The sequence below is a fragment of the Heteronotia binoei genome, chromosome 16, assembly GCF_032191835.1.
Source record: "Heteronotia binoei isolate CCM8104 ecotype False Entrance Well chromosome 16, APGP_CSIRO_Hbin_v1, whole genome shotgun sequence".
Classification (NCBI taxonomy): Eukaryota; Metazoa; Chordata; class Lepidosauria; order Squamata; family Gekkonidae; genus Heteronotia; species Heteronotia binoei.
The window spans coordinates 55,175,139-55,197,796 of NC_083238.1; the positions used below are offsets into that span (position 1 = coordinate 55,175,139).

The window sequence follows — 22,658 nt, forward strand, 5'->3', positions numbered from 1 at the left end:
CTAGGCAGTCAAAATCTCGGGGTGCCCCTCGCAAATTATCTCAGAGTTGGAGTGGCCACCCCACCGCCTGCGGCTCTTGCTGCATCCTGCAGGCACCTTGTGTGACTCTTGCAGCCCCTTCCACTCCATTGGCCCGCTGGGGAGAAGGCATTTGTCTCTTTAAATCACTTCTCCAAGCCAAGCCAGCTGGTGGTGCAGAGAATGCATTGAAAGTTGCTTTCTTTCCGCCTCTCTCTCTCCCTCCCTCCTGCCATCTATTGGCCGGCCTGCATCCCATCTTGTAGCTCTCAAACATCTGACGTTCGTGTCTTGCGGCTCTCTTGAGAGCCAGTTTGGTGTAGTGGTTAAGTGTGCGGACTCTTATCTGGGAGAACCGGGTTTGATTCCCCACTCCTCCACTTGCACCTGCTAGTATGGCCTTGGGTCAGCCATAGCTCTGGCAGAGGTTGTCCTTGAAAGGGCAGCTGCTGTGAGAGCCCTCTCAGCCCACCCACCTCACAGAGTGTCTGTTGTGGAGGAGGAAGAGAAAGGAGACTGTGAGCCTCTCTGAGACTCTTCAGAGTGGAGAGTGGGATATAAATCCAGTATCTTCATCTACCTCACAGAGTGTCTGTTGTGGGAGAGGAAGGTAAAGGAGATTGTGAGCCGCTCTGAGACTCTTCGGAGTGGAGGGTGGGATATATATCCAGTATCTTCATCTACCTCACAGGGTGTCTGTTGTGGGGGAGGAAGGTAAAGGAGATTGTGAGCCGCTCTGAGACTCTTCGGAGTGGAGGGTGGGATATAAATCCAGTATCTTCATCTACCTCACAGGGTGTCTGTTGTGGGGGAGAAAGGGAAAGGAGATTGTGAGCCGCTCTGAGACTCTTCGGAGTGGAGGGTGGGATATAAATCCAGTATCTTCATCTACCTCACAGGGTGTCTGTTGTGGGGGAGGAAGGGAAAGGAGATTGTGAGCCGCTCTGAGACTCTTCGGAGTGGAGGGTGGGATATAAATCCAATATCATCATCTTCTTCTTCTCAAAAGCCCCTTTGCCAAAGCTGCAGAGAGAGGCAAACTTGGAGGCGACGCCAGCAGCAGCCGCACCGGTAAGTTGGGCAAAGAGCAGCTCAGTTGCTGGCTGCTTGTGCAGGCTGGGAGGGCTGCAATCAGGGACAAAACCAGGGGGACAAAACCAGCCCGGGTCTCCTAAGCCAGTGCCTACTTGGCCTAATTGTTAATCCGGCCCTGACACCGCCTTACCAAATGTCGGAATTCCACAGAGAGACTCCCGTTTGCCGATTCGTCCATGGCCATCGCTTTGACGTGGGTGCCACAAAGGACGAACCTACGGCTGCTGGAAGACAGGGTACGACAAGACACGTCGCAGGAGTGCGGGAACGTGGGGAAGACGTCCCAACATTTAAATTAAAGCTGTCCCCTCCCCGCCCCCATTTAAATTTCCTTACCTTATCGTAGAAACATTCCTGGGTCAAAGAAGAAAAGAACACAAGAAACGCACCGCGTTAACTCTTTGTAATGCGGAATGCCTAATGCAACGACGCCTCCCTATTTCAGAGACTGCTCGTTCAACAGGAGAATAACGAGAGATTAAAGAAAACCCACGTCAACGGGGGTATTTCTGGTTTATGGAGAGGCGTCAACGAGGTGTTGGCAGAACCGGTTGACGCGGATTTCTGCGGGAACGGCCAGTGTGGTGAAAGGATTGAGCTGAGAGTCAGGCTAGACCCCGGGGGCCCACTCTGCCATGGACGTTTGCTGGGTGACCTTGAGTCAGACATCCAGACCAATTTCCCACAAGCTGTACGCCGCTCTCACGCTCCTCTTCTCAGTGGGGCTTCCACTGAATTTCACACTATCTGCCCCAGGGCTGCAACTCGCCGAAATCCGATGGATTTCTCAGAGGTTTGATTCAAACATGTAGGGAAAAGGAAAGGAAAGGTCCCCTGTGCAAGCACCAGTCGTTTCCGACTCTGGGGTGACGTCGCATCACGGCGTTTTCACGGCAGACTTTTTTACGGGGTGGTTTGCCATTGCCTTCCTCAGTCTTTTACACTTTCCCCCCAGCAAGCTGAGGACTCATTTGACTGACCTCAGAAGGAGGGAAGGCTGAGTCAACCTTGGGCCAGCTACCTGAATCCAGCTTCCGCCGGAATCGAACTCAGGTCATGAACAGAGAGTTCAGACCACAGTACTGCAAGTACTGCTGCTTTACCACTCTGCGCCACCGGGCTGCTTTTAAAGATGTAACACACATATAAACATATTTCTAGTTTGCTATTAGAAAAAAGAATACATTAAAAAATAATGGAAGACGGGTTAGTATATGTAATGAGATCCCACTGTATTTTTATGTATTCTTTTGTAAGTCAAACCTCTGAGAAACCTATGCCCTCATTTTAACGCAGAGCTAACATCACAACACACTCTCATTTATTGCACTTCACACCCAGGATACGCAATGGGTTTAGCGCATGGACACCGATCTGCTATTCCAACTTAATGGTTGTTGTTTCAGCCCAGTTAACATTAACTAACAAATCGCCAGATCCCAATTTGTGATTCTTTTAATCTGCTAAAAAACATTTCCATGACTGCACACTAACTCACTGCACACTTTCTCTATGGGTGTTTTTACATTCAGTTTGATCCAGAGTTTTAGAGTCTTCAAATCACCGGCCACCGTTCCACTTTAATTATTTTCCTTTTACATTGGGGGATTTGCTCTGCTCATTTTGCATAGCCAAACTTCTATATTTCCTGCCGAAAGCGTTTCAATTTTTTTGGGGGGGTGGGGGGTCTCTGATCAGAGGGCAGCCGGAATACCAGTGCTTAGTTAAATGTATACGATTGCTTGGAAATCGTGTCAACACTGCAAAAACAATACACATTTAAATTACAAGATGAGGCAAGCAATGATATGTAAAAATTTCAAGTGCTGTCAGTTCTCATGCAAATTATTGCACCTTGTGGCTTTTGGAGGAGTCTTTTAAAACGCATGAAAACTTGTACAATACAAGTTTGAAACGCCTGAAGAGAAAAGACCGGATCAAAACTAGTTTCGAGAAAAACGTTGCAGTAGCAACAGTGCCGGAACTCATCTCACCGAAACAAATGTAGATGCTTCGGGCAAGAACGTTAGGTAATGTAAAAGGTGAATTTCCAATGCTGTGATAGAGAGTCACAAACTGTCAGTGTAAAAACACCCTATATTTAGGACTGCTTGCCATTCCATCCTATTGTCCGATGAAGTGTGCTTTTAAGCACACGAAAGCTTACATTCTGAATAAAACTTGGTTGGTCTTAAAGGTGCCACTTGCCTCTTGCTTTTTTCTACTGCTTCAGACCAACGCGGCTGCCTGCCTGAATCTATCCACCTGAATTACAGTGAGAGCTATCCGTGTCTCACTCTGATGACTCAATAAAATCAGCTCTTCCTGTTTTTGTAGAACTGAAAACAGGCCTGGCTACTGGTGTCACACATTCTCGAGATGATGCTAGAAGATTGCATGAACTGTTACAACTGCTCAAAGAAACGGCACCTACTTGTCCACAGTGGCTTTCACTTTGATCTGATAATTCAGCTCCGGCAATTTAATCAGCAGCCTAGGAGGAAATACAGAGCAAAAGTTCAGGCTCGGTATAAAGAAGCAAATACTTTTACTAGCAAAAAACCCCCCCGCTGCTGCAATTGCCTGGTGGTGGAAAATGCCAGCAAACCCATGGAGTTTTCAAGGCAAGAGAATTTCAGAGGTGGTTTCCCATTGCCTGCTTCTGCGCTACAACTCTGGACTTCCTCGGTGGTTTCCCATCCAGATACTAACCAGGGTTGACCCCACTTAGCTTCTGAGATCTGAAGAGATCAGGCTAGCCTGGGTCATCCAGGTGAGGGCTTGTAATTGTCGAGGCCAGGGGTGGCCAAACTGTGGCTCAGGAACCACATGTGATCTGCCGGACGAGCCCAAGCGACACCAGCCGCAGCTGCTGCTTGCAATGTTAACAGGCTGCTTTTCGGTCTCCTTTTGTTATTTCCGGACGGCACAGCCAAGAGATGCTGAGGGAATTACTGCCCCCAGATCTACCTGGACTGGCTTAGGAACTAAATGGTGGTTATCAGCTGTGAGATCCACGCTGGGCAACTGTAGAGTCTCAGCTGTCTGCCTGGTAGGTTCCGAAGCAGAAGAGAACTGCTGCTTTGAGATGAACTTATCCTGCACTCGCTGCACTTTAAGTGGGTTATTTTAGCACCTGACACTTTCCTCTAGCACTTTAATGTTTTCTGGGTTGGATCCTATAGAGCCATTGGAATTTTGTTTTAACACTGATTGATTGTATTCCTCAAAGATTTCAGGTTTTTACGGCTGGTAACATCATTAGGGTTTGTAGAATCTTTCAGGCTCAAGTGCCGTGTTCTATTGGAGAAAGTTTTCCTTCCAGACGTTTCGTTCTCAGCTGCAGAGAACATCCTCAGTGGCGTTGCAGCCAGAGCAGGCGCTCTGACCTTCTTGGCTGCTGTGCATTGAGTGGGCTACTGTGCATTGAGTGGGCCCACTCAATGCACAGCAGCCAAGAAGGTCAGAGCGCCTGCTCCGGCTGCAACGCCACTGAGGATGTTCTCTGCAGATGAGAATGAAACGTCTGGAAGGAAAACTTTCTCCAATAGAACACGGCACTTGAGCCCGAAAGATTCTACAAACCCTAATGATTGTATTCCTGTTTGTAAGCTTTTAAACTTTTATGGTAAATTGAGGGAGGGATATAATTAATTAGTGAAATTAGATTTATTTAAATTGAATCTTATAAGTGCTACTATTTTGAATCAGTTTTTTAGCTAGTTCATTGGGTAGATTAAATTGGGGTGGATTGATTTGTTTTGGGTTGATTTAGGGGTGGATATTGATTAAAATTTGGAATTAATCGGCTAAGGGTTGTAATCAGTAGTAGGGTCAATTTAATATAGAAATGTTAGATTAGGTTAGTTAATTAGTGGCTATTGGAATCAAGTTGTTAAGAGTGCGTAGAGTGTTGTACAACGAGCACATGCTAGCTGGACCATCTCGGCCCGATAGCACTGTGTGGGGAGGGTTATGTCTTGGTCGGGGATTCCGGTCGTGTGGGGGCGGGACAGATATGGTGGTGGGACTAGGTCTCAGTGTTTTGGAAGAGGCCAGAGATGCAGGAATGCTCGAACCTCTTCCCACCTATGTCCCATCCCTCAGTATGTCAGTTGTGGGACTAGGACAATTTACCCAGCTCCAACATTGATGTTGATTAATGCCAGGTCTATCAACAACAAGACCTATATTTTACGAGAGTACTTCATGGAGCAACGGATAGACCTGGCATGTGTGATTGAGACCTGGGTGTAGGAGGGCGAGACTGTCACCCTGAATCAACTTGCCCCACCTGAGTTATCGGTCCTTCATCAGTCTCGGACGACCAGGTGGGGTGGGGGGGGGGTTGCAATGCTCATTCGTGAATCTTTCTCTTTCAGGGCACTCCCTGCCCCAAACATAGTTGGCATTGAATGTGTCGGTCTGGTGTGGGAGGCTGAGGAGAGTTTGCCTAGCACATCCCCGGAGAGCCTGCCTGCCCTGCTGGACGATGCGTCGACCTGGGCGCAGGACTTCCCCAGGCTATCGGTCCTGGGGGATTTCAATGTCCATGTTGAAGATGCAGTGTCTTTGCAGGCGCAGGACCTAGTGTCCTCCATGGAGACACTGGGACTCAGCCAGATTATATCGACCTCCACTCACCAGGCTGGTCACACGCTGGACTTGATCTTTGGGGCTGGGATAACACCTGATCTGATAGCTGTTGACACAGTTCCATGGTCAGATCATTATGCCCTGAAAGTCCGACTGGACTTGCAGCCCTCCTCCTGTCTGGGCGGCAAGCAGATTTATGCTCACCGTGGAGCCAATTGGACCCAGAGTGGCTTCAAGAGGCTCTGCGGGATCTGATGCCCCCTGGTAGGTCGTTAGATAAGCTAGTAGAGGACTGGTATTCCTGGTTCTCTGCGGCCATTGACGACATTGCCCTCCAGCGCTCTCTTCGTTGCTGTACTAAATCAGCTCCATGGTATACCCTGGAGCTGAAGAGGATGAAGCGGCAACTTAGACGGCTAGAGCGAGTGTGGCGGAGGTCTCATGACAAAGGGTCTAGAACTTCTTATAGAGCATTTATGAAGACCTATGAGAAGGCAGTGAAATCCACTAAGAAGGAATTCTTTGTGGCTTCCATTGCGTAAGCGAATTCGCGGCCAATTATCTAGGATAATTCATTCATTAATTATCTAGGATAATTCGTTTGTGGCCAATTATCTAGGATAATTCGTTCATTAATTATCTAGGATAATTCGTTCGCAGCCAATTATCTAGGATAATTCGTTCATTAACTACAGCGCCTACAGGCAATCTAAAAGCTAGGGAATTGGATATAGGCTGTGAGGCTTTTGCGACCTACTTTGCTGACAAGATCTTGACTCTCCACCAGGCTCTTCCAGCCACAGTTGATACAGTACGGGAACTGGAAGCCCGTTGTCCGTCCTCTGGACCCATGTTGGACCACTTCATCTGTCTTTCTTGGAAAGATGTGGACAGGATCTTGGCTGCAGTGAAGCCGACCACTTGCCCACTTGCCCTGTCCATCCTGGCTTCTTAAAGCAGGTGGCGAGGGTATCCAAGGTCCTTTAACTGACATTGTTAACTTATCTCTGAAAAAAGGGACTTTTCCAGCTAAACTTAAAGAGGCAGTGGTTCGTCCGCTTTTTAAAAAGCCATCTTTGGGCATGATGATCCTGGCCAATTACCGCCCAGTGTCAAATCTACCATTCCTGGGTAAGGTAACTGAGAAAATGGTGGCAGAGCAGTTCTAAGCTTACCTGGAGGATACCTCTACCCTTGATCCCTTCCAGTCTGGCTTTCGTCCTGGCCATGGGACGGAGACTGCTTTGGTTGCCCTCACTGATGACCTAAGAAGGCATCTGGATCAAGGCGGGTCAGTGCTGTTATTACTGTTAGATCTTTCGGCAGCATTTGACACAGTCGATTACGATCTAATGACCCACCGCCTTGCCGATATAGGAGTTCAGGGGGAAGCCTTACAGTGGTTCTCCTCTTTTCTCCGTGATCGGGGACAAAGGGTGGCAATTGGTGAGCAGATCTCTCTGCGGCACTCACTCGAATGTGGTGTGCCGCAGGGAGCTATTCTCTCGCCAATGATGTTTAACATCTATATGCGCCCCCTTGCCCAGACTGCCCGAGGTTTTGGGCTGGGTTGTCACCAGTATGCAGATAACACCCAGCTCCATCTGCTGATGGACGGCCAAGCAGACACCACCCCGGAACATCTGACCAGGGCGTTAGAAGCTGTGACTGGATGGTTGCAGTTAAGCTGGCTGAAGCTTAATTCAGCTAAGACAGAGGTCCTGTACCTGAGCCGGAACATCTGACCAGGGCGCTAGAAGCTGTGGCTGGATGGTTGCAGTTAAGCTGGCTGAAGCTTAATCCAGCTAAGACGGAGGTCCTGTACATTCGTCTCCCCACCCTGGATGGTGCTCCTCTTGTGCCATCCAAGAAAGTGAGGAGTCTGGGCGTGACACTGGATGTCTCCCTTTCCATGGAGGCCCAGATCACAGCAGTTGCGTGATCTGCATTTCATCATCTTCAGCAGGTCAAACAGCTAGCGTCCTATCTGACCCCCCCATGACTTAGCTACAGCGATCCATGCAATGGTCACTTCCAGATTGGACTACTGTAACTCGCTATACGCAGGCTTGCCCCTGAGGCTGATTCGGAAACTCCAACTAGTGCAAAATGCGGCTGCACGGCTAGTAACTGGACTGCCTTTACGGGCAGGCAGTTGGCCAATGCTGTGCACATTGCACTGGTTACCGACTGAGTACCAAATCCACTTCAAAGTTTTGGTATTGACCTTTAAAGCCTTACGCAGCCTGGGACCAACACACTGTGGGACCGCCTGTCCCCATACGAGCCCCGAAGACTGTTGCGATCAGCCAACCAATACCTTCTGGCCATCCCCGGCCCTAGGGACGTCTGGCTTGCCTCAACCAGGGACAGGGCTTTTTCAGCCCTGGCCCCGGCCTGGTAGAATCAGCTCCCTGTGGAGATCCGGGCCCTACCGGATTTACTTCCATTTCGTAGGGCCTGCAAGACGGTGCTGTTTCGCCAGGCCTTCGGTTGAGGCAGGCAGACGTACCTGCATTCTACTGCTTATACCATCTGTTACCCTCCCCCACAATGGGCTATGAAATTACAACGAGCCGGAATATCTGTTTTATCTGAAATATGTGCCTGCCCGCCTATGTATATTTCTTGCAGTTGTATATTATTGGTATATTATTGAGTTATACTGTGTTTTGATTGTTTTATTACGACTGTGATCATAATATGACTGTGATCGTAAAATAGAAATCGACGTAAAATAGAAATCGACCAAATGAATAAATAATAAATAAATAAATAAATAAATAAATAAATAAGAACATAAGAGAAGCCATGTTGGATCAGGCCAGTGGCCTAGGCAGTCCAACACTCTGTGTTACACAGTGGCCAAAAATACACAGGCGCCATCAGGAGATCCATCAGTGGGGCCAGGACACTAGAAGTCTTCCCACTGCTCCCCCCACAAGCACCAAGAATACAGAACATCACTGCCCCAAACGTAAGACCATAAGAGAAGCCATGTTGGATCAGGCCAATGGCCCATCCAATCCAACACTCTGTGTCACACAGTGGCCAAAAACCCAGGGGCCATTAGGAGGTTCATCAGTAGGGCCAGCACACTAGAAGTCTTCCCACTGCTGCCCCCCCCCCCCCAAGCACCAAGAATACAGAGCATCATTGCCCCATACATAAGAACATAAGAGAAGCCATGTTGGATCAGGCCAATGGCCCATCTAGTCCAACACTCTGTGTCACGCAGTGGCCAAAAAACCCCCAGATGCCATCAGGAGGTCCACCAGCGAGGCCAGGACACTAGAAGCCCTCCCACTGCTCCCCACCCCAAGCATCAAGAAGACAGAGCATCACTGCCCCAGACATAAGAACATAAGAGAAGCCATGTTGAATCAGGCCAGTGGCTCAGCCAGTCCAACACTCTGTGTTACACAGTGGCCAAAAATACCCAGGTGCCATCAGGAGATCCATCAGTGGAGCCAGGACACTAGAAGCCCTCTTTTTGTTGCCCCCCCAAGCACCAAGAATACAGAGCATCACTGCCCCAGACAGAGAGTTCCAATGATACGCTGTGGCTAATAGCTACTGATGGACCTCTGCTCCATATGGTGATCCAATCCCCTCTTGAAGCTGTCTATGCTTGCAGCCGCCGCCACCTCCTGTGGCAGTGAATTCCATGTGTTAATCACCCTTTGGGTGAAGAAGGACTTCCTTTAACAATAAATATTGGGTGGATGGCTGAGTGAAAGAGGCAAGGAAAGGGCAGAGGATACGGGGCATGTCAGGAAGAGGGAAAGAAGAAATAGCATGGAGAGGAGGATACAGGGGAAAGTTAGACACCTCCTGCAAGTCGTTGTCTTTCCCTCTCCCCATTTCGTTTGTTGGGACACCAACAGCTTCACAGAAGACGTTGGCTTCCCCCGACCGAGGAAACACCTTCTAGGATTCTACTCACATTTGGTAACATGAACGGCAAGAGAGATCTTTTACTCACCTAAGCTTAACAGTGAACTGTATCAAGGTTTTAAGGACCAAAGGCCTCTGAGGATGTGTGGGCATGCATGGCTGTTTCTCAACGACAAGGGAACTGACGTGAAAGGGGAAAGAAGAAGAAGATGAAGAAGGTATTGGATTTATATCCCGCCCTCCATTCTGAAGAGTTTCAGAGCGGCTCACAATCTCCTTTACCTTCCTGCCCCACAACAGACACCCTGTGAGGTAGATGAAGATATTGGATTTATATCCCGCCCTCCACGCCGAAGAGTCTCAGAGCGGCTCACAGTCTCCTTTCCCTTCCTGCCCCACAACAGACACCCTGTGAGGTGGGCGGGGCTGAGAGGGCTCTCACAGCAGCTGCCCTTTCAAGGACAACTCCTGTGATAGCTATGGTTAACCCAAGGCCATTCCAGCAGGTACAAATGGAGGAGTGGGGAATCGAACCCGGTTCTCCCAGATAAGAGTCCACTCACTTAACCACTACACCAAACTGACACCGTTGTTAAAACCAACTACAAGCCAGCTTTGTGGAACACTGATAGATATGCAGCGGGCTTCTGTCTCACTGAAACAGATTTCTGGGTCATAGCACGGAAAAGAATATATACAATTCAAATTTCAGACAGGAAAGATATAAGCCAGTTCCCCAGCGTGGCACTCAAAGGCACCACGGCGCCCACTAGAACTTGATGCCCACCAGCTTTTCAGAAAAAGGGCGGGGTCACAGTATAGAAAGGTTTGTTATTGGCCAGCCTCATTCAAATGAAAGGGTTTTCTTTTGGAGGTTCAGAATGACTAGTAAGCAACTGGGTGTTCTTTAGTTTGTACATGGTTCCATTCCCTTTTCAGTCTTTCTTTCTTCCCTGGAGGGTGGTATATCATTTGGCTCCACCTCCCATGGAAGCCATTTTGGGTTTGGCTCTACCTTTTGTGGCTGCCATTTTGGGGCGGTGCCAACCACCAAAGATGCCTGTAGGCTCAAAAAGGTTCATGGACCCCTGCATTAAGTAGCTCATTGGATGGGAACAATAGAAATGGCCATGTTTAGTCAGATTATACGTCACAGGATGGCTTGTGTACCTTTGGAAGAGGCTGTAAAGCAAAAAGTTGACTCTTTCTAGCAAGTGGGGCCTTTGCAAGGGGATGGAGTCCCCCTCGTAAGTCAGTTTGACCAAGAACTCATCGAGCTTTTCCAGCTGCCGTCTGATTTGAAAGAGGCTCTCTGCCAACAGTGTGAAACTAAGAAAATAAAAAAGGAAAGATTAGGTTATAGGAGTCTCTGTCTCCCTCTTGTGCACTCACAAACGTAGGGACCGGAATAAAAATCCGGAAGTGCATGCGTTGCAAGATAAACGGCAAAAAAAAACAACAATCAATTTGTTTTGGACTCTCACTGCGAAAGAAATCTGCCTTAGCTCTCTGTTTCATGCAATTCAGAAAGAAAACCAGATGTGGTTATATCACTCTGCCGACCATGAGCACTGGTTAATGCCCGCCACTACCTGCATTTACTTAGAACAATTTTAAGTTGTCTCTCCAGGAACCTGCCTGAGATGCCTTACCAATAAAAACTATCAACTAAAACCTAGCATTTAAAACCCTGTCCAGTACAAAAAGAAAGGCTATGAAGACAAACCTCTGAAAGATTAAAAGTAGCAGTATAAGAAAGTCAAAAGAGAACTGTTGGATCAGACCAGTGGTCCATCTAGTCCAGCATCCTGTCTCACAGAGTGGCCAACCAGTTCCTCTGAGGAGCCAACAACAGGATATAAAAGCTGAGGCCTTCCTAAGAACATCAGAGAAGCCCTGTTGGATCAGACCAGTGAAGGTCCATCTAGTCCAGCATCCTCTCACACAGAGGCCAACCAGTTTTTCTGGAGGGCCAACAGGGCAGAGGCTGAGGCCTTCCTAAGAACATCAGAAGAGCCCTGCTGGATCAGACCAGTAAGGCTCCATCTAGTCCAGCATCCTGTCTCACAGAGTGGCCAACCAGTTCCTCTGGAGGGCCAACAACAGGGCACAAAAGCCGAGGCCTTCTCCTGAGAAGAACCTCAGAAGAGCCCTGCTGGATCAGACCAGGGAGGGTCCATCTAGTCCAGCATCCTGCCTCACAGTGGCCAACCAGTTCCTCTGGGGGGCCAACAACAGGATATAAAAGCTGAGGCCTTCCTAAGAACATCAGAAGAGACCTGCTGGATCAGACCAGGGAGGATCCATCTAGTCCAGCATCCTGCCTCACAGTGGCCAACCAGTTCCTCTGGGGGGGGGGCCAACAACAGGATATAAAAGCTAAGGCCTTCCTAAGAACATCAGAAGAGACCTGCTGGATCAGACCAGGGAGGATCCATCTAGTCCAGCATCCTGCCTCACAGTGACCAACCAGTTCCTCTGGGGGGGCCAACAACAGGATATAAAAGCTGAGGCCTTCCTAAGAACATCAGAAGAGACCTGCTGGATCAGACCAGGGAGGATCCATCTAGTCCAGCATCCTGCCTCACAGTGGCCAACCAGTTCCTCTGCGGGGGCCAACAACAGGATATAAAAGCTGAGGCCTTCCTAAGAACATCAGAAGAGACCTGCTGGATCAGACCAGTGAGGATCCATCTAGTCCAGCATCCTGTCTCACACAGTGGCCAACCAGTTTCTCTAGGCGGCCAACAACAGGGCAGAGAGGTCAAGGCCTTCCTAAGAACATCAGAAGGGCCCTGCTGGATCAAACCAGCATCTGGTCTCACACAGTGGCCAACCAGCTTTTCTGGAGGGCAAAATAAACAGGGCATAGAGGCTGAGGCCTTCCTAAGAACATAAGAAAGCCCTGCTGGATCAGACCAGTGGTGCATCTAGCCCAACATCTTCTCTCACACAGTGGCCAACCAGTTCCTTTGGTAGGCAAACAACAGGCATAGAGGCCAACGCCTTCCCCGACGTTGCCTCCTGGCTCTGGGATTCGGACGATTAGTGCCTCTGGATGGGGAGGTTCCCCTCAGTCTTCATGGCTACTGATAGACTTATCCTCCATGAATACAACTCAGAGTAGAATAGTGTGGCTCAGTAGTAGAGGGGCCATGACTCAATGGTAGAGCCTCTGCTTGGCATGCAGAAGGTCCCAGGTTCAATCCCCAGCATCTCCAGTTCAAAGGACTAAGCTGGAGGTGCGGGGTAAGACCTCTACCTGAGACAAAGGAGACCCTCTGTCAGTCTGAATAGATAATACTGGCTTTGATGGACTGAGGGTCTGATTCAGTGGCAGAGCCTCTGCTTGGTATGCAGAAGGTCCCAGGTTCAGTCCCCGGCATCTTCAGTTGAAAGGTCCAGCAAGGAGGTGATGGGAAAGACCTCGACCTGAGACCCTGAAGAACCTTTAGAGGGGCCATGACTCAATGGTAGAGCCTCTGCTTGGCATGCAGAAGGTCCCAGGTTCAATCCCCAGCATCTCCAGTTCAAAGGACTAGGCTGGAGGTGAGGGGTAAGACCTCTGCCTGGGACCTTGTCTGAGTAGACAAGACTGACATTGATGGACCCAGGATCTCATTCAGTAGAAGGCATCTTCATATGTTCATGTGTTTTTTTTTTTTTTAAAGTCTGAGGGAACAAAGACATTTGGGATTTTAAATGTTTACCAGTTTTGAAGCTGGTCGAGCCCACCATGGAGAGGACCCCCGATGCAGGCGATCTGCTGGCGCCTCTTCCATTCCAGCAATTCCTCCACCAGTGTGTTCTTCATCAAATCTTCCATTTCCTTGATGACCTGGGCCAGTTTACTGAGCACTTCCTAGCCTCCCCCAAAAGAGAGAAGCGCGTAAGAGAAACGAAAACACTTTGAGATACGGGTGGTCTAATTTTTTTTTGCCCCCTCTGGAGCAACGTTCCCTCTAAGTTGTGAAGTCTCGTGAGCTAAAATTCTATTTTGTGAGCTCCTGGCATTAAAGCGGCAAGCGCCTGCATGAATGAGTTTGCTCTAGGGCGATTTTTCCGGAGCTGAGACAAAAATGTGTGAGCTGGAGGCTGAAACACTGTGAGCTGGCTCACGCTAACTCAGCTTAGAGGAAACACTGCTCACCACCTCCCTAAAAATATCACACAACAGACCAGAGATCGTATGTTGCCTGACAAGAAGAAGATAGAAGAAGATATTGGATTTATATCCCGCCCTCCACTCCGAAGAGTCTCAGAGCGGCTCACAATCTCCTTTCCCTTCCTCCCCCACAACAGACACCCTGTGAGGTAGATGAAGATATTGGATTTATATCCCGCCCCCCACTCCGAAGAGTCTCAGAGCGGCTCACAATCTCCTTTCCCTTCCTCCCCCACAACAGACACCCTGTGAGGTGGGTGGGGCTGGAGAGGGCTCTCACAGCAGCTGCCATTTCAAGGACAACCTCTGCCAGAGCTATGGCTGACCCAAGGCCATGCTAGCAGGTGCAAGTGGAGGAGTGGGGAATCAAACCCGGTTCTCCCAGATAAGAGTCCGCACACTTAACCACTACACTAAACTGGCTCTCCTTAGCAAGGAAGGAAGTCCATCAATGCATTCTCTTGGTTCCATCCAATGCTCCCTCTAAGCTGCCGTTTTGTGAGCAAAAATTCTACTTTGTGAGCTCCTGGCATTAAAGTGATGAGCTCCTGCATCAATTAGTTTGCTCTGGGGCCATTTCTCCTGAGCTGAGACAAAAATGTGTGAGCTGGAGGCTGAAAAACTGTGAGCTAGCTCACACCAACTCAGCTTAGAGGGAACACTGCTCTGGAGATATATTACTGGATTTAGCTTCCTGAAACTAGGTATTGGAATGAGCGACTCAGCAGGCCTGGACTTGGGGCAGAAAGAGGACACTACATCGCTCTAAGGGTCAGGGGTGGAATTCTAGCAGGAGCTCCTTTGCATATTAGACTACACACCCCTGATGTAGCCGATCCTCTGAGAGCTTACAAAAAAGAGCCTTGAAAGCTGGTGGAGGATTGGCTACATCAGAGGGGTGTGGCCTAATAGGCAAAGGAGGTCCTGCTAGAATTCCATCCCTGTTAAGGGGATATAAGTGTTCTCTCCTTGAATGGGATGTCTCTTTCCATCTCACGTAGGAAGCTGCCCTATGACTAGTGTGCCCTTGAAGCTGAGTTAGCGTGAGCTAGCTCACAGATTTTTAGCCTCCGGCTCACACATTTTTGTCTTCGCTCAGGAAGGATGGCCCCTAAGCCTAAGCTTCCTTCCTTCCTTCTTGTGGCTCTCCAGCATCTGATGTTCATGTCTTGTGGCTCTCAAACATCTGACATTTATTCTATGTGGCTCTTACACTATGCAAGTTTGGCCACCCCTGGTCTAGAGGAAACTGATCTTTATAGACCAAAGCTTGGAGTGACCACAGCACAAGGCTGGGATGAAGCTGTACGTCGGCTCAGAGCTTCAAAGAATAAAACTGGAAGCCTCAAGTAATACATATGCAGGAGGAGGAGCATATGGGGCCTTTTTCACCCCTTTGCAGGGTACAGCTATTATTAGCTCTTTGGAACTTCCAGCTAAGGGGTAGCCAAACTTGCTTAACGTAAGAGCCACACAGAATAAACGTCAGATGGTTAAGAGCTGCAAGATGGAAGGAAGGAAGGCAGGCAGGCAGGCAGGCAAATAGACGGGTGAGGGAGAGGTGAAAAGAAAGCAACTTTAACTTTAAAAACATTCTTCACTCCGCCAGCTGGCTTCATTTGGAGAAGTGATTTAGAGAGACAAATGCCTTCACCAAGCCGGCTAATGGAGTGGTGGGAGCTTCAAGAGCCACACAATATATGTGAAAGAGCCACGTGTGGTTCCCGAGCCACAATCTGGCCACCCCTGTTCCAGCTAAACCAAAACTTCTAGACCCCTGCGTGGCGCCCAGGCCCGGCGCGTGGGAGTCAGCCAAGTAGGCAGCCACCTGGGGCACCACTTGGCCTAGGGCGTCATGAGGCGCCCCCTCTCCCAGTGCCTGCCGCCTCCCTGCCTGTCTCTCCCCACCTGCCGCCGCATCACTGTCGCCTGCCGCTGCCCACCTCCCTGCCCGCCTCTCTGCACCTGCCTCCCTGCGCTGCCATCGCTCGGCTCCGCCCCGCGCTCCCTGCCACTGGTCACCACCTCCCCTTGCCGGCTTCGCTCTCGGGCTGGCTCTCCTGCAGGAAAGGCCGTCCGAGAGCGAAGAGGACGCCCCCCCTCCCAGCTCTTTCCCCTGCTGGAGATTCAGGTGGAGGAAAGAGGCAGCTCTGTTTTGCTCTCGGCCTGGCTCTCCTGCAGTCCTCGGCAAAGTTGGGGGGGGGGGTGTTGACAGTGACGTCATTGTGATGTCACCGGCGCGCGTGGGGTGGGGGGGTGGGATGGCCACAGGGCGTGCAGGCACTCCTAGCACCGGGCCTCTTGGTGCCCCTCTAATTCAGCACAGGAGACAGCAGGGGGAGGAACCGCAAGCATCTTAGCCCACCTTTCTCCTGAAGTCTACGGTATTGAGCATTTCCTGCAACATCAGCATCTCCTGCTTTACAGCAACGTTGTTTTTGTCATTCTGTTCTAGAAAGAGGAGCAAAACAAGCCTGCGTCAATAAAGCAGCTGGGGGGGAAAACCCAAACGGATCAAAAGCACACTGTTGCACTGTAACTTATCTGGGAGGGAAATTCTGCAAGATCATTCTGTGGCTACTGTGCTGAATGCGCAGATTTCTTTAGGCCTCAGCAAAAACCTTCAGCAGGAGGGAAGCTGGAATGGTACAGCCGCATATTGACATGTCTCACAAGCTAAGCACGGTTGGTGCCTGGATAAGGGACCACCAAGGAAGACTCTGCAGAGGAAGGCAATGGAAAATCACCTCTGATTCTCAGATCTTGGAAGCTAAGCAGGGTCAATACTTGGATGGGAGACCACCAAGGAAGGCTCTGCAGAGGAAGGCAATGGCCAACCACCTCTGATTCTCAGATCATGGAAGCTAAGCAGGATAGGTCCTTGGATGAGGGACCACCAAGGAAGACTCTGCAGAGGAAGGCAATGGCCAACCACCTCTGATTCTCAGATCTTGGAAGCTAAACAGGCTAGGCACTTGGATGAGGGACCACCAAGGTAGGCTGTGCAGAGGAAGGCAACAGCCAACCACCTCTGCTTCTCAGATCTTGGGAGCTAAGCACAGTTGGTACTTGAATGGGAGACCACCAAGGAAGGCTCTGCAGAGGCAGACGATGGCAAGCCACCTCTGAAACATCTCTTGCCAGAAGAAGGAGGAACTTGCATTCCCCCCCTCTGGAAAAGGACGGATCACCTGACTCGTTGCCCACAGCCGTCTGGCAAACACTTGCTTCAGATTCACATTACTCACCTCAACATTCTTCCTCAAAAATATTTTAGGGAAAAAGCTTACCCATGCCCTGCATTGTTTTGTAGCGGAAGTCAAACTCCTCTTGCAAATCTTCCAGGTATTTGACATCCTGGTCAGTCATCTGCATTTCAGATTTTTTTAAAAAAATTATTTCTTTGCGAAGGGATGCAGCTTTAAGCCAGGCAATGGGGCACTCCAGGAGGGAACGAAACAGAAGCCATGTTGGATCAGGCCCATCCAGTCCAACACCCTGTGTCACACAGTGGCCAAAACCCAGGGGCCATCAGGAGGTCCACCTGTGGGGCCACAACTCCAAAAGCCCTCCCACATTTCCCCCCCATACACCAAGAAGATACAGCATCACTGCCCCAGACATAAGAACATGAGAAAAGCCATGCTGGATCAGGTCAATAGCCCATCCAGTCTAACACTCTGGGTCACATAAGAGAAGCCATGTTGGATCAGGCCAATGGTCCATCCAGTCCAACACTCTGTGTCACACAGTGGCCAAAAAACCAGGTGCCATCAGGAGGTTCACCAGTGGGACCAGAACTCCAGAAGCCCTCCCACTGTTGCCACCCAAGCACCAAGAATACAGAGCATCCCTGCCCCAAACCTAAGAACATAAGAGAATCCACATTGAATCAGGCCATAACCCAGGTGCCGTCAGGAGGTCCACCAGTGGGAACAGAAGCGCTCACACTGTTGCCCCCCCCAGCACCAAGAATACAGAGCATCACTTGCCCCAGACAGAGTATACCATCTATACCTTTTGACTAATAGCCAGTGATGGACCTCTGCTCCATCTCCTCTTGACTGGTGGACCTCCTGACAGCACCTGGGTTTGGCCACTGTGTGACACAGAGTGGCAGACCTCCTAGACAGAAATTGCATCCCACATCTCATGCTGAATGTGGGCTCCGTGCGGATCAACAGATCCAGAGGATGAGGCCGGTTCAGACAAGGGAAATTCTTCCGCAGGCCACCAGCTGGAGCTGCCCCCTCCCCGCACCATGTGAGCCAGGAAGTGGGCTGGCCAGCAAGTGGCACAGTGAGGGGGGGGGGGGACAAAAAAAGGTAGTCCTTCCCCTACACACATATCTCACGGGTCCCTGCCTGTATATGCATGATCCAAGATTTAGGATTCATAGCACCAAAGCTCCATCAAACAAAACTCCTTAGTCCGCCTTTTCCAACTCCTCAGGACAATCTGGTGGAGACATATAGTAAGTCCCTAAAAGCAGGCCTCATTTTGGGCAGGAGCTCGCAGGAGTGGGGGACTTGGAAAACATATTTAAAGTTAAATTGCTTTCTTTCTACCTCTCCTTCCTTCCTTCCTCCCCTCCCTCCTTCCTTGCTCCCCTCCCTCCCTCCTTCCTTCCCTCCCTTCATCCTTCCTTCCCTTCTTCCTTCCTTCCTTCCCTCCCTCCTTCCTTCCCTCTCTCCCTCCTTCCTTCCTTCTTCCCTCCCTCCCTCCCTCCATCCCTCTCTCCTTCCTTCCTTCCTCCTTCCTTCCCTTCCTCCCCTCCCTCCTTCCTTCCTTCCCTCCCTCCATCCTTTCTTCCCTTTTTCCTTCCTCCTTCCTTCCCTCCCTCCTTCCTTCCTCCTTCCTTCCCTCCCTCCTTCCCTCTCTCTCTCCCTCCCTCCTCTCCTCCTTCCTTCCTTCCTTCCTTCCTTCCTTCCTTCCTTCCTCCCTCCCTCCCTCCCTGTCTTCTGCACTCAAACATCTGACGTTTGGGCCTCATTTGGGGCAGGAGGTCACAGGAGCAGAGCTCTGGACCCTCTAGATTTTATTTTGTTCTTTCTTTGTTAACACCCTCCGCCCCAAAAAAGACCCCTTGCTTTTGGGCTCCATTGTTCAAACCCCCTATGAGAATCGTGCTGGACTGTAAGATTCGACAAACTTTCTAATATTTTCCCCACCAAAAAGTGGGAAAACATATCAAGCAGACAGATGAAAATCTTCCTCATGCCACTGTGGCCACATGGGAGAAAGCGATTTAAAAAGTATGATGGAAGTAAGCTTTGATTATGACAATTATAATTCAAGAAGCATTTGAAGCTAGATGCTGAGCTGATATCATTTAGTACACCTTCTGGTGATGTCAGGGGTGTGTGGTGTATGCAAATGAGTTGTGTTAATGAGCTCCAGCATCTCTTTTTCTACGAAATGACCCCTGCCTAGAAGTATCCCAGTAAGGAATTCCTGGTCCCCCTGGCAGCTTGCCCCATCACTTGCCTGGGCGCTGTTCTTAATAGCCGACACCTTGTGCTCCGTGTTCCTTTGTCTTTCCAATACCAAGGAGTTCTGTAAAGACTTTTCCAGGGGTCCCTAAAGAGAATTTCACAGATCAGTGTAGGAAAAGGCAAAGTCTGGTGTACAAAGAAGATGAGAAGAAGACCCTGCAGGGGGCAGAGAGAAGGCAATTAGATAAGATAGTGAGGTTGGAGCCTTCTCTCTCCTGTAAAGTGTCATTCCTTGTCAGTCTTCAGATTTCTACTCTGGAAATCTCCCCCTTCTTTGTGGTAGTCCCACTCTCTCTCTCAGTTAGTGATAAGAACGTAAGAACATAAGAGGAGCCATGTTGGATCAGGCCAGTGGCCCATCCAGTCCAACACACTGTGTCCCATAAGAACATAAGAGAAGCCCTGTTGGATCAGGCCAGTGGCCCATCCAGTCCAACACACTGTGTCACATAAGAACATAAGAGAAGCCATGTTGGATCAGGCCAGTGGCCCATCCAGTCCAACACACTGTGTCACATAAGGACATAAGAGAAGCCCTGTTGGATCAGGCCAGTGGCCCATCCAGTCCAACACACTGTGTCACATAAGAACATAAGAGAAGCCATGTTGGATCAGGCCAATGGCCCATCCAGTCCAACACTGTGTGTCACACAGTGGCCAATATATGATGATCTCTTTCCTCTTTACTAATAATGTATCTGCCACGCTATCTCTCTACCCTCTTTGTTATTAAGTATGTTAGTTTCTGAACAAACTTTTATCTACACTTTAAACAGGTCAGTCACCTCTGCTGTGCTAATTACCCTGCCTGCAATGAGTCCTGCAGTATGGTCCCTCTTCGAACAGCACAAAGATCGAATCCAGAACCTTACCTTTTGACAGCGTAGTTTTCTCATGGGTGTCAGGGCGTGGGTGGGTGTTCTGATTTTAATGTCTGCGTTCATGCTACACAGGGGCTTTTTTTGTAGCAGGAACTCCTTTGCCTATTAGGCCACACACCCCTGATGTAGCCAATCCTCCAAGAGCTTACAGGGCTCTTAGTATAGGGCCTGCTGTAAGCTCCAGGAGGATGGGCTACATCAGGGGTGTGTGGCCTAATATACAAAGGAGTTCCTGCTACAAAAAAAGTCCCGAATTGCTACATATCTCACATGCAACTCAGTGTGGTGTAGCTGTTAGGATGTCAGACTAGCATCTAGGGGACTCAGGTTCAATTCCTCCCTCCTCCCTGGAAGTTCTCTGGGTGACCTTGGGACAGACCCACTGAATATAACCAATCTCACAGGACTGTTGTGAGGATAAAATGGAGGAGGACTAGGAACTAGGAGACCCAAGTTCGAATCTCCAATCTGCCACAGCAGCTCACCGGGTGACCTTGGGCCAGCCTAACTCACATCACAGGGCTGTTGTGAGGAGAAAATGGGGGAGGGGAATGTTTTAAGCCACTTTGGGAAGAAAAGTGAGGTATAAATGACTGAAGAAATAATACGGAAGAGATGGATATCCACATCTGCTCATGAGTGCAGCGATGAGCTGTTTCTCAATTTCTCACATACTCATGTCTGGTTTGTGAAGAGGCCTCTATCTCTGACATAACGCTTTCCACTAGCGTAGTCAAGAGGTGTGACTCTGGGAGGAAGCCAAGAAAAAAACTATGGTAATGCATCATCTTTGGGGTAGCAGCACTTGGTGTGTGTTTTTTGTGAAAACCACAAAACCGAAAGGCCTCGTCATCGTTGTACATTTTCCTCAGAGAAAATATCAACAAGGCCAAAAAGGATAGCTACCTCATAAATGCAAGAAGCTACATGGTGTAAAATCAGGCCTCGTTTTGGCCAGGAGCTCACACGAACAGAGCTCCAGAACCTCTAAATTTTATTGTGATCTTTCTTTCTTACCCCCACCTCCCCCCCCAAAAAAAAAATTGCCTCTGGGCTCCATCGTTCAAACCCCCGGTGAGAATCTGTGCTGAACTCTGACAAACTTTCTAATATTTTTCCTCACAAAAAATGGGGAAAATAACCAAAACATATAAAGCAGACAGAAGGCAATCTTCCTCATGCCACTGTGGCCACACAAGAGAAAGTAATTTTAAAATTATGATGGGAGCAACACTCTCTCTAAAGCTGTGAAGTCTTGTGAGCAAAAATTCTACTTCGTGAGCTACTGGCATTAAAGTTGTGAGTGAGCAAAATGGCTGCTGCATAAATTAGTTTGCTCTGGGGTGATCCTTCCTGAGCTAAGACAAAAATGTGTCCGCTGGAGGCTAGAAAACTGTGAGCTAGCTCACACTAACTCAGCTGAGAGGGAAAATTGCATGGGAGCAGTGTTCGCTCTAAGCTGAGTTAGCGTGAGTTAGCTCACAGATTTTTAGCCTCCAGCTCACACATTTTTGTCTTAGCTTAGGATGACCCCAGAGCACAATAATTTATGTAGCAGCTCACAACTTTAATGCCAGTAGCTCACAGCTTTAATACCAATGGCTCACAAAGTAGAATTTTTCCTCACAAGACTGCAGCTTAGAGGGAACACTGGATGGGAGTAAGGTTTTATGATGACAATTATAATTTAAGAAGCGTTTTAAGGTAGATGCTAAGCTGCCGACATAATTTAGTATACCTTCTGGTGGTGTAGCATATGCAAATGAGTTGTGCTAATGAGCTCCAGCACCTCTTTTTCTACAAAATGACCCCTGTGTAAAATTATAATGCAGTCTGCGTTCAAAGAACTGCCAAGGACTTGAGCGCATCTGTGGGACTTCAGAGTCTTCCCTCTTGGTCCCAAATCAGGCCAAAAATTGCCCCTACTTTTGAAACTTCTCTGACTTCCAAAGAGCTCCGACATAAGTGCCAGATGTTGGAGAACCAAAAGTCCATCAACGTTCTCTCAGATATATGGTACTCAACTCCACAGCTGTCTAAGTCCAGGTGGCCACTGTGTGACAGAGTGTTGGACTGGATGGGCCACTGGACTCATGAGGGCCAGATCTGACCAACATCCCCTCTAAGCTGCAGAGTCTTGTGAGCAAAAATTCTACTTTGTGAGCTGCTGGCATTCAAGTGGTGAGCTACTGCATCAATGAAGCCAACAGAAGGAAGAGAGGCTTGCCTCAGTAGCTCTGCTGTGCGACTGAGAGAGCATGGCAAAGCAAGCTCTGCCTCCTCCCCTTCTTCCCCATTGGAGGAGCCTCAGCCAATGGAGAAAACAGAGGTTTTGCCCTATAGCTCCTGTGTGATTGAGCAAGCCTTGCAAAGCAAGCTGTTATGCAGAAGGAAGCAAGAGAGAGGAAGAAGGAAGCAGATGACAGCTTGGGGGCCTGATAGGAGTCCTCCGGGGGCCTGATTTGGCCCCGGGCCGCATGTTTGACATGGCTTCTCTTATGTTCATATGCA

The 22,658-nt window shown here is 49.2% G+C and overlaps 1 protein-coding gene across 1 annotated transcript in view; it reads right to left on the reverse strand.

The window, feature by feature from the left end:
* Positions 1-22,658, reverse strand: part of STAT4 (signal transducer and activator of transcription 4) — a 59,054-nt gene that overhangs the window by 31,735 nt on the left and 4,661 nt on the right. Inside the window, exons 2-10 of the mRNA XM_060256936.1 lie at positions 19,259-19,351; positions 17,062-17,140; positions 16,137-16,222; positions 13,317-13,468; positions 10,777-10,935; positions 9,695-9,787; positions 3,548-3,607; positions 1,450-1,467; positions 1,244-1,337 (exon numbers count right to left, since the gene is read on the reverse strand). Of these exons, the coding sequence (XP_060112919.1) occupies positions 1,244-1,337; positions 1,450-1,467; positions 3,548-3,607; positions 9,695-9,787; positions 10,777-10,935; positions 13,317-13,468; positions 16,137-16,222; positions 17,062-17,140; positions 19,259-19,351 (834 nt within the window). The remainder of the gene's footprint in view (positions 1-1,243; positions 1,338-1,449; positions 1,468-3,547; positions 3,608-9,694; positions 9,788-10,776; positions 10,936-13,316; positions 13,469-16,136; positions 16,223-17,061; positions 17,141-19,258; positions 19,352-22,658) is intronic.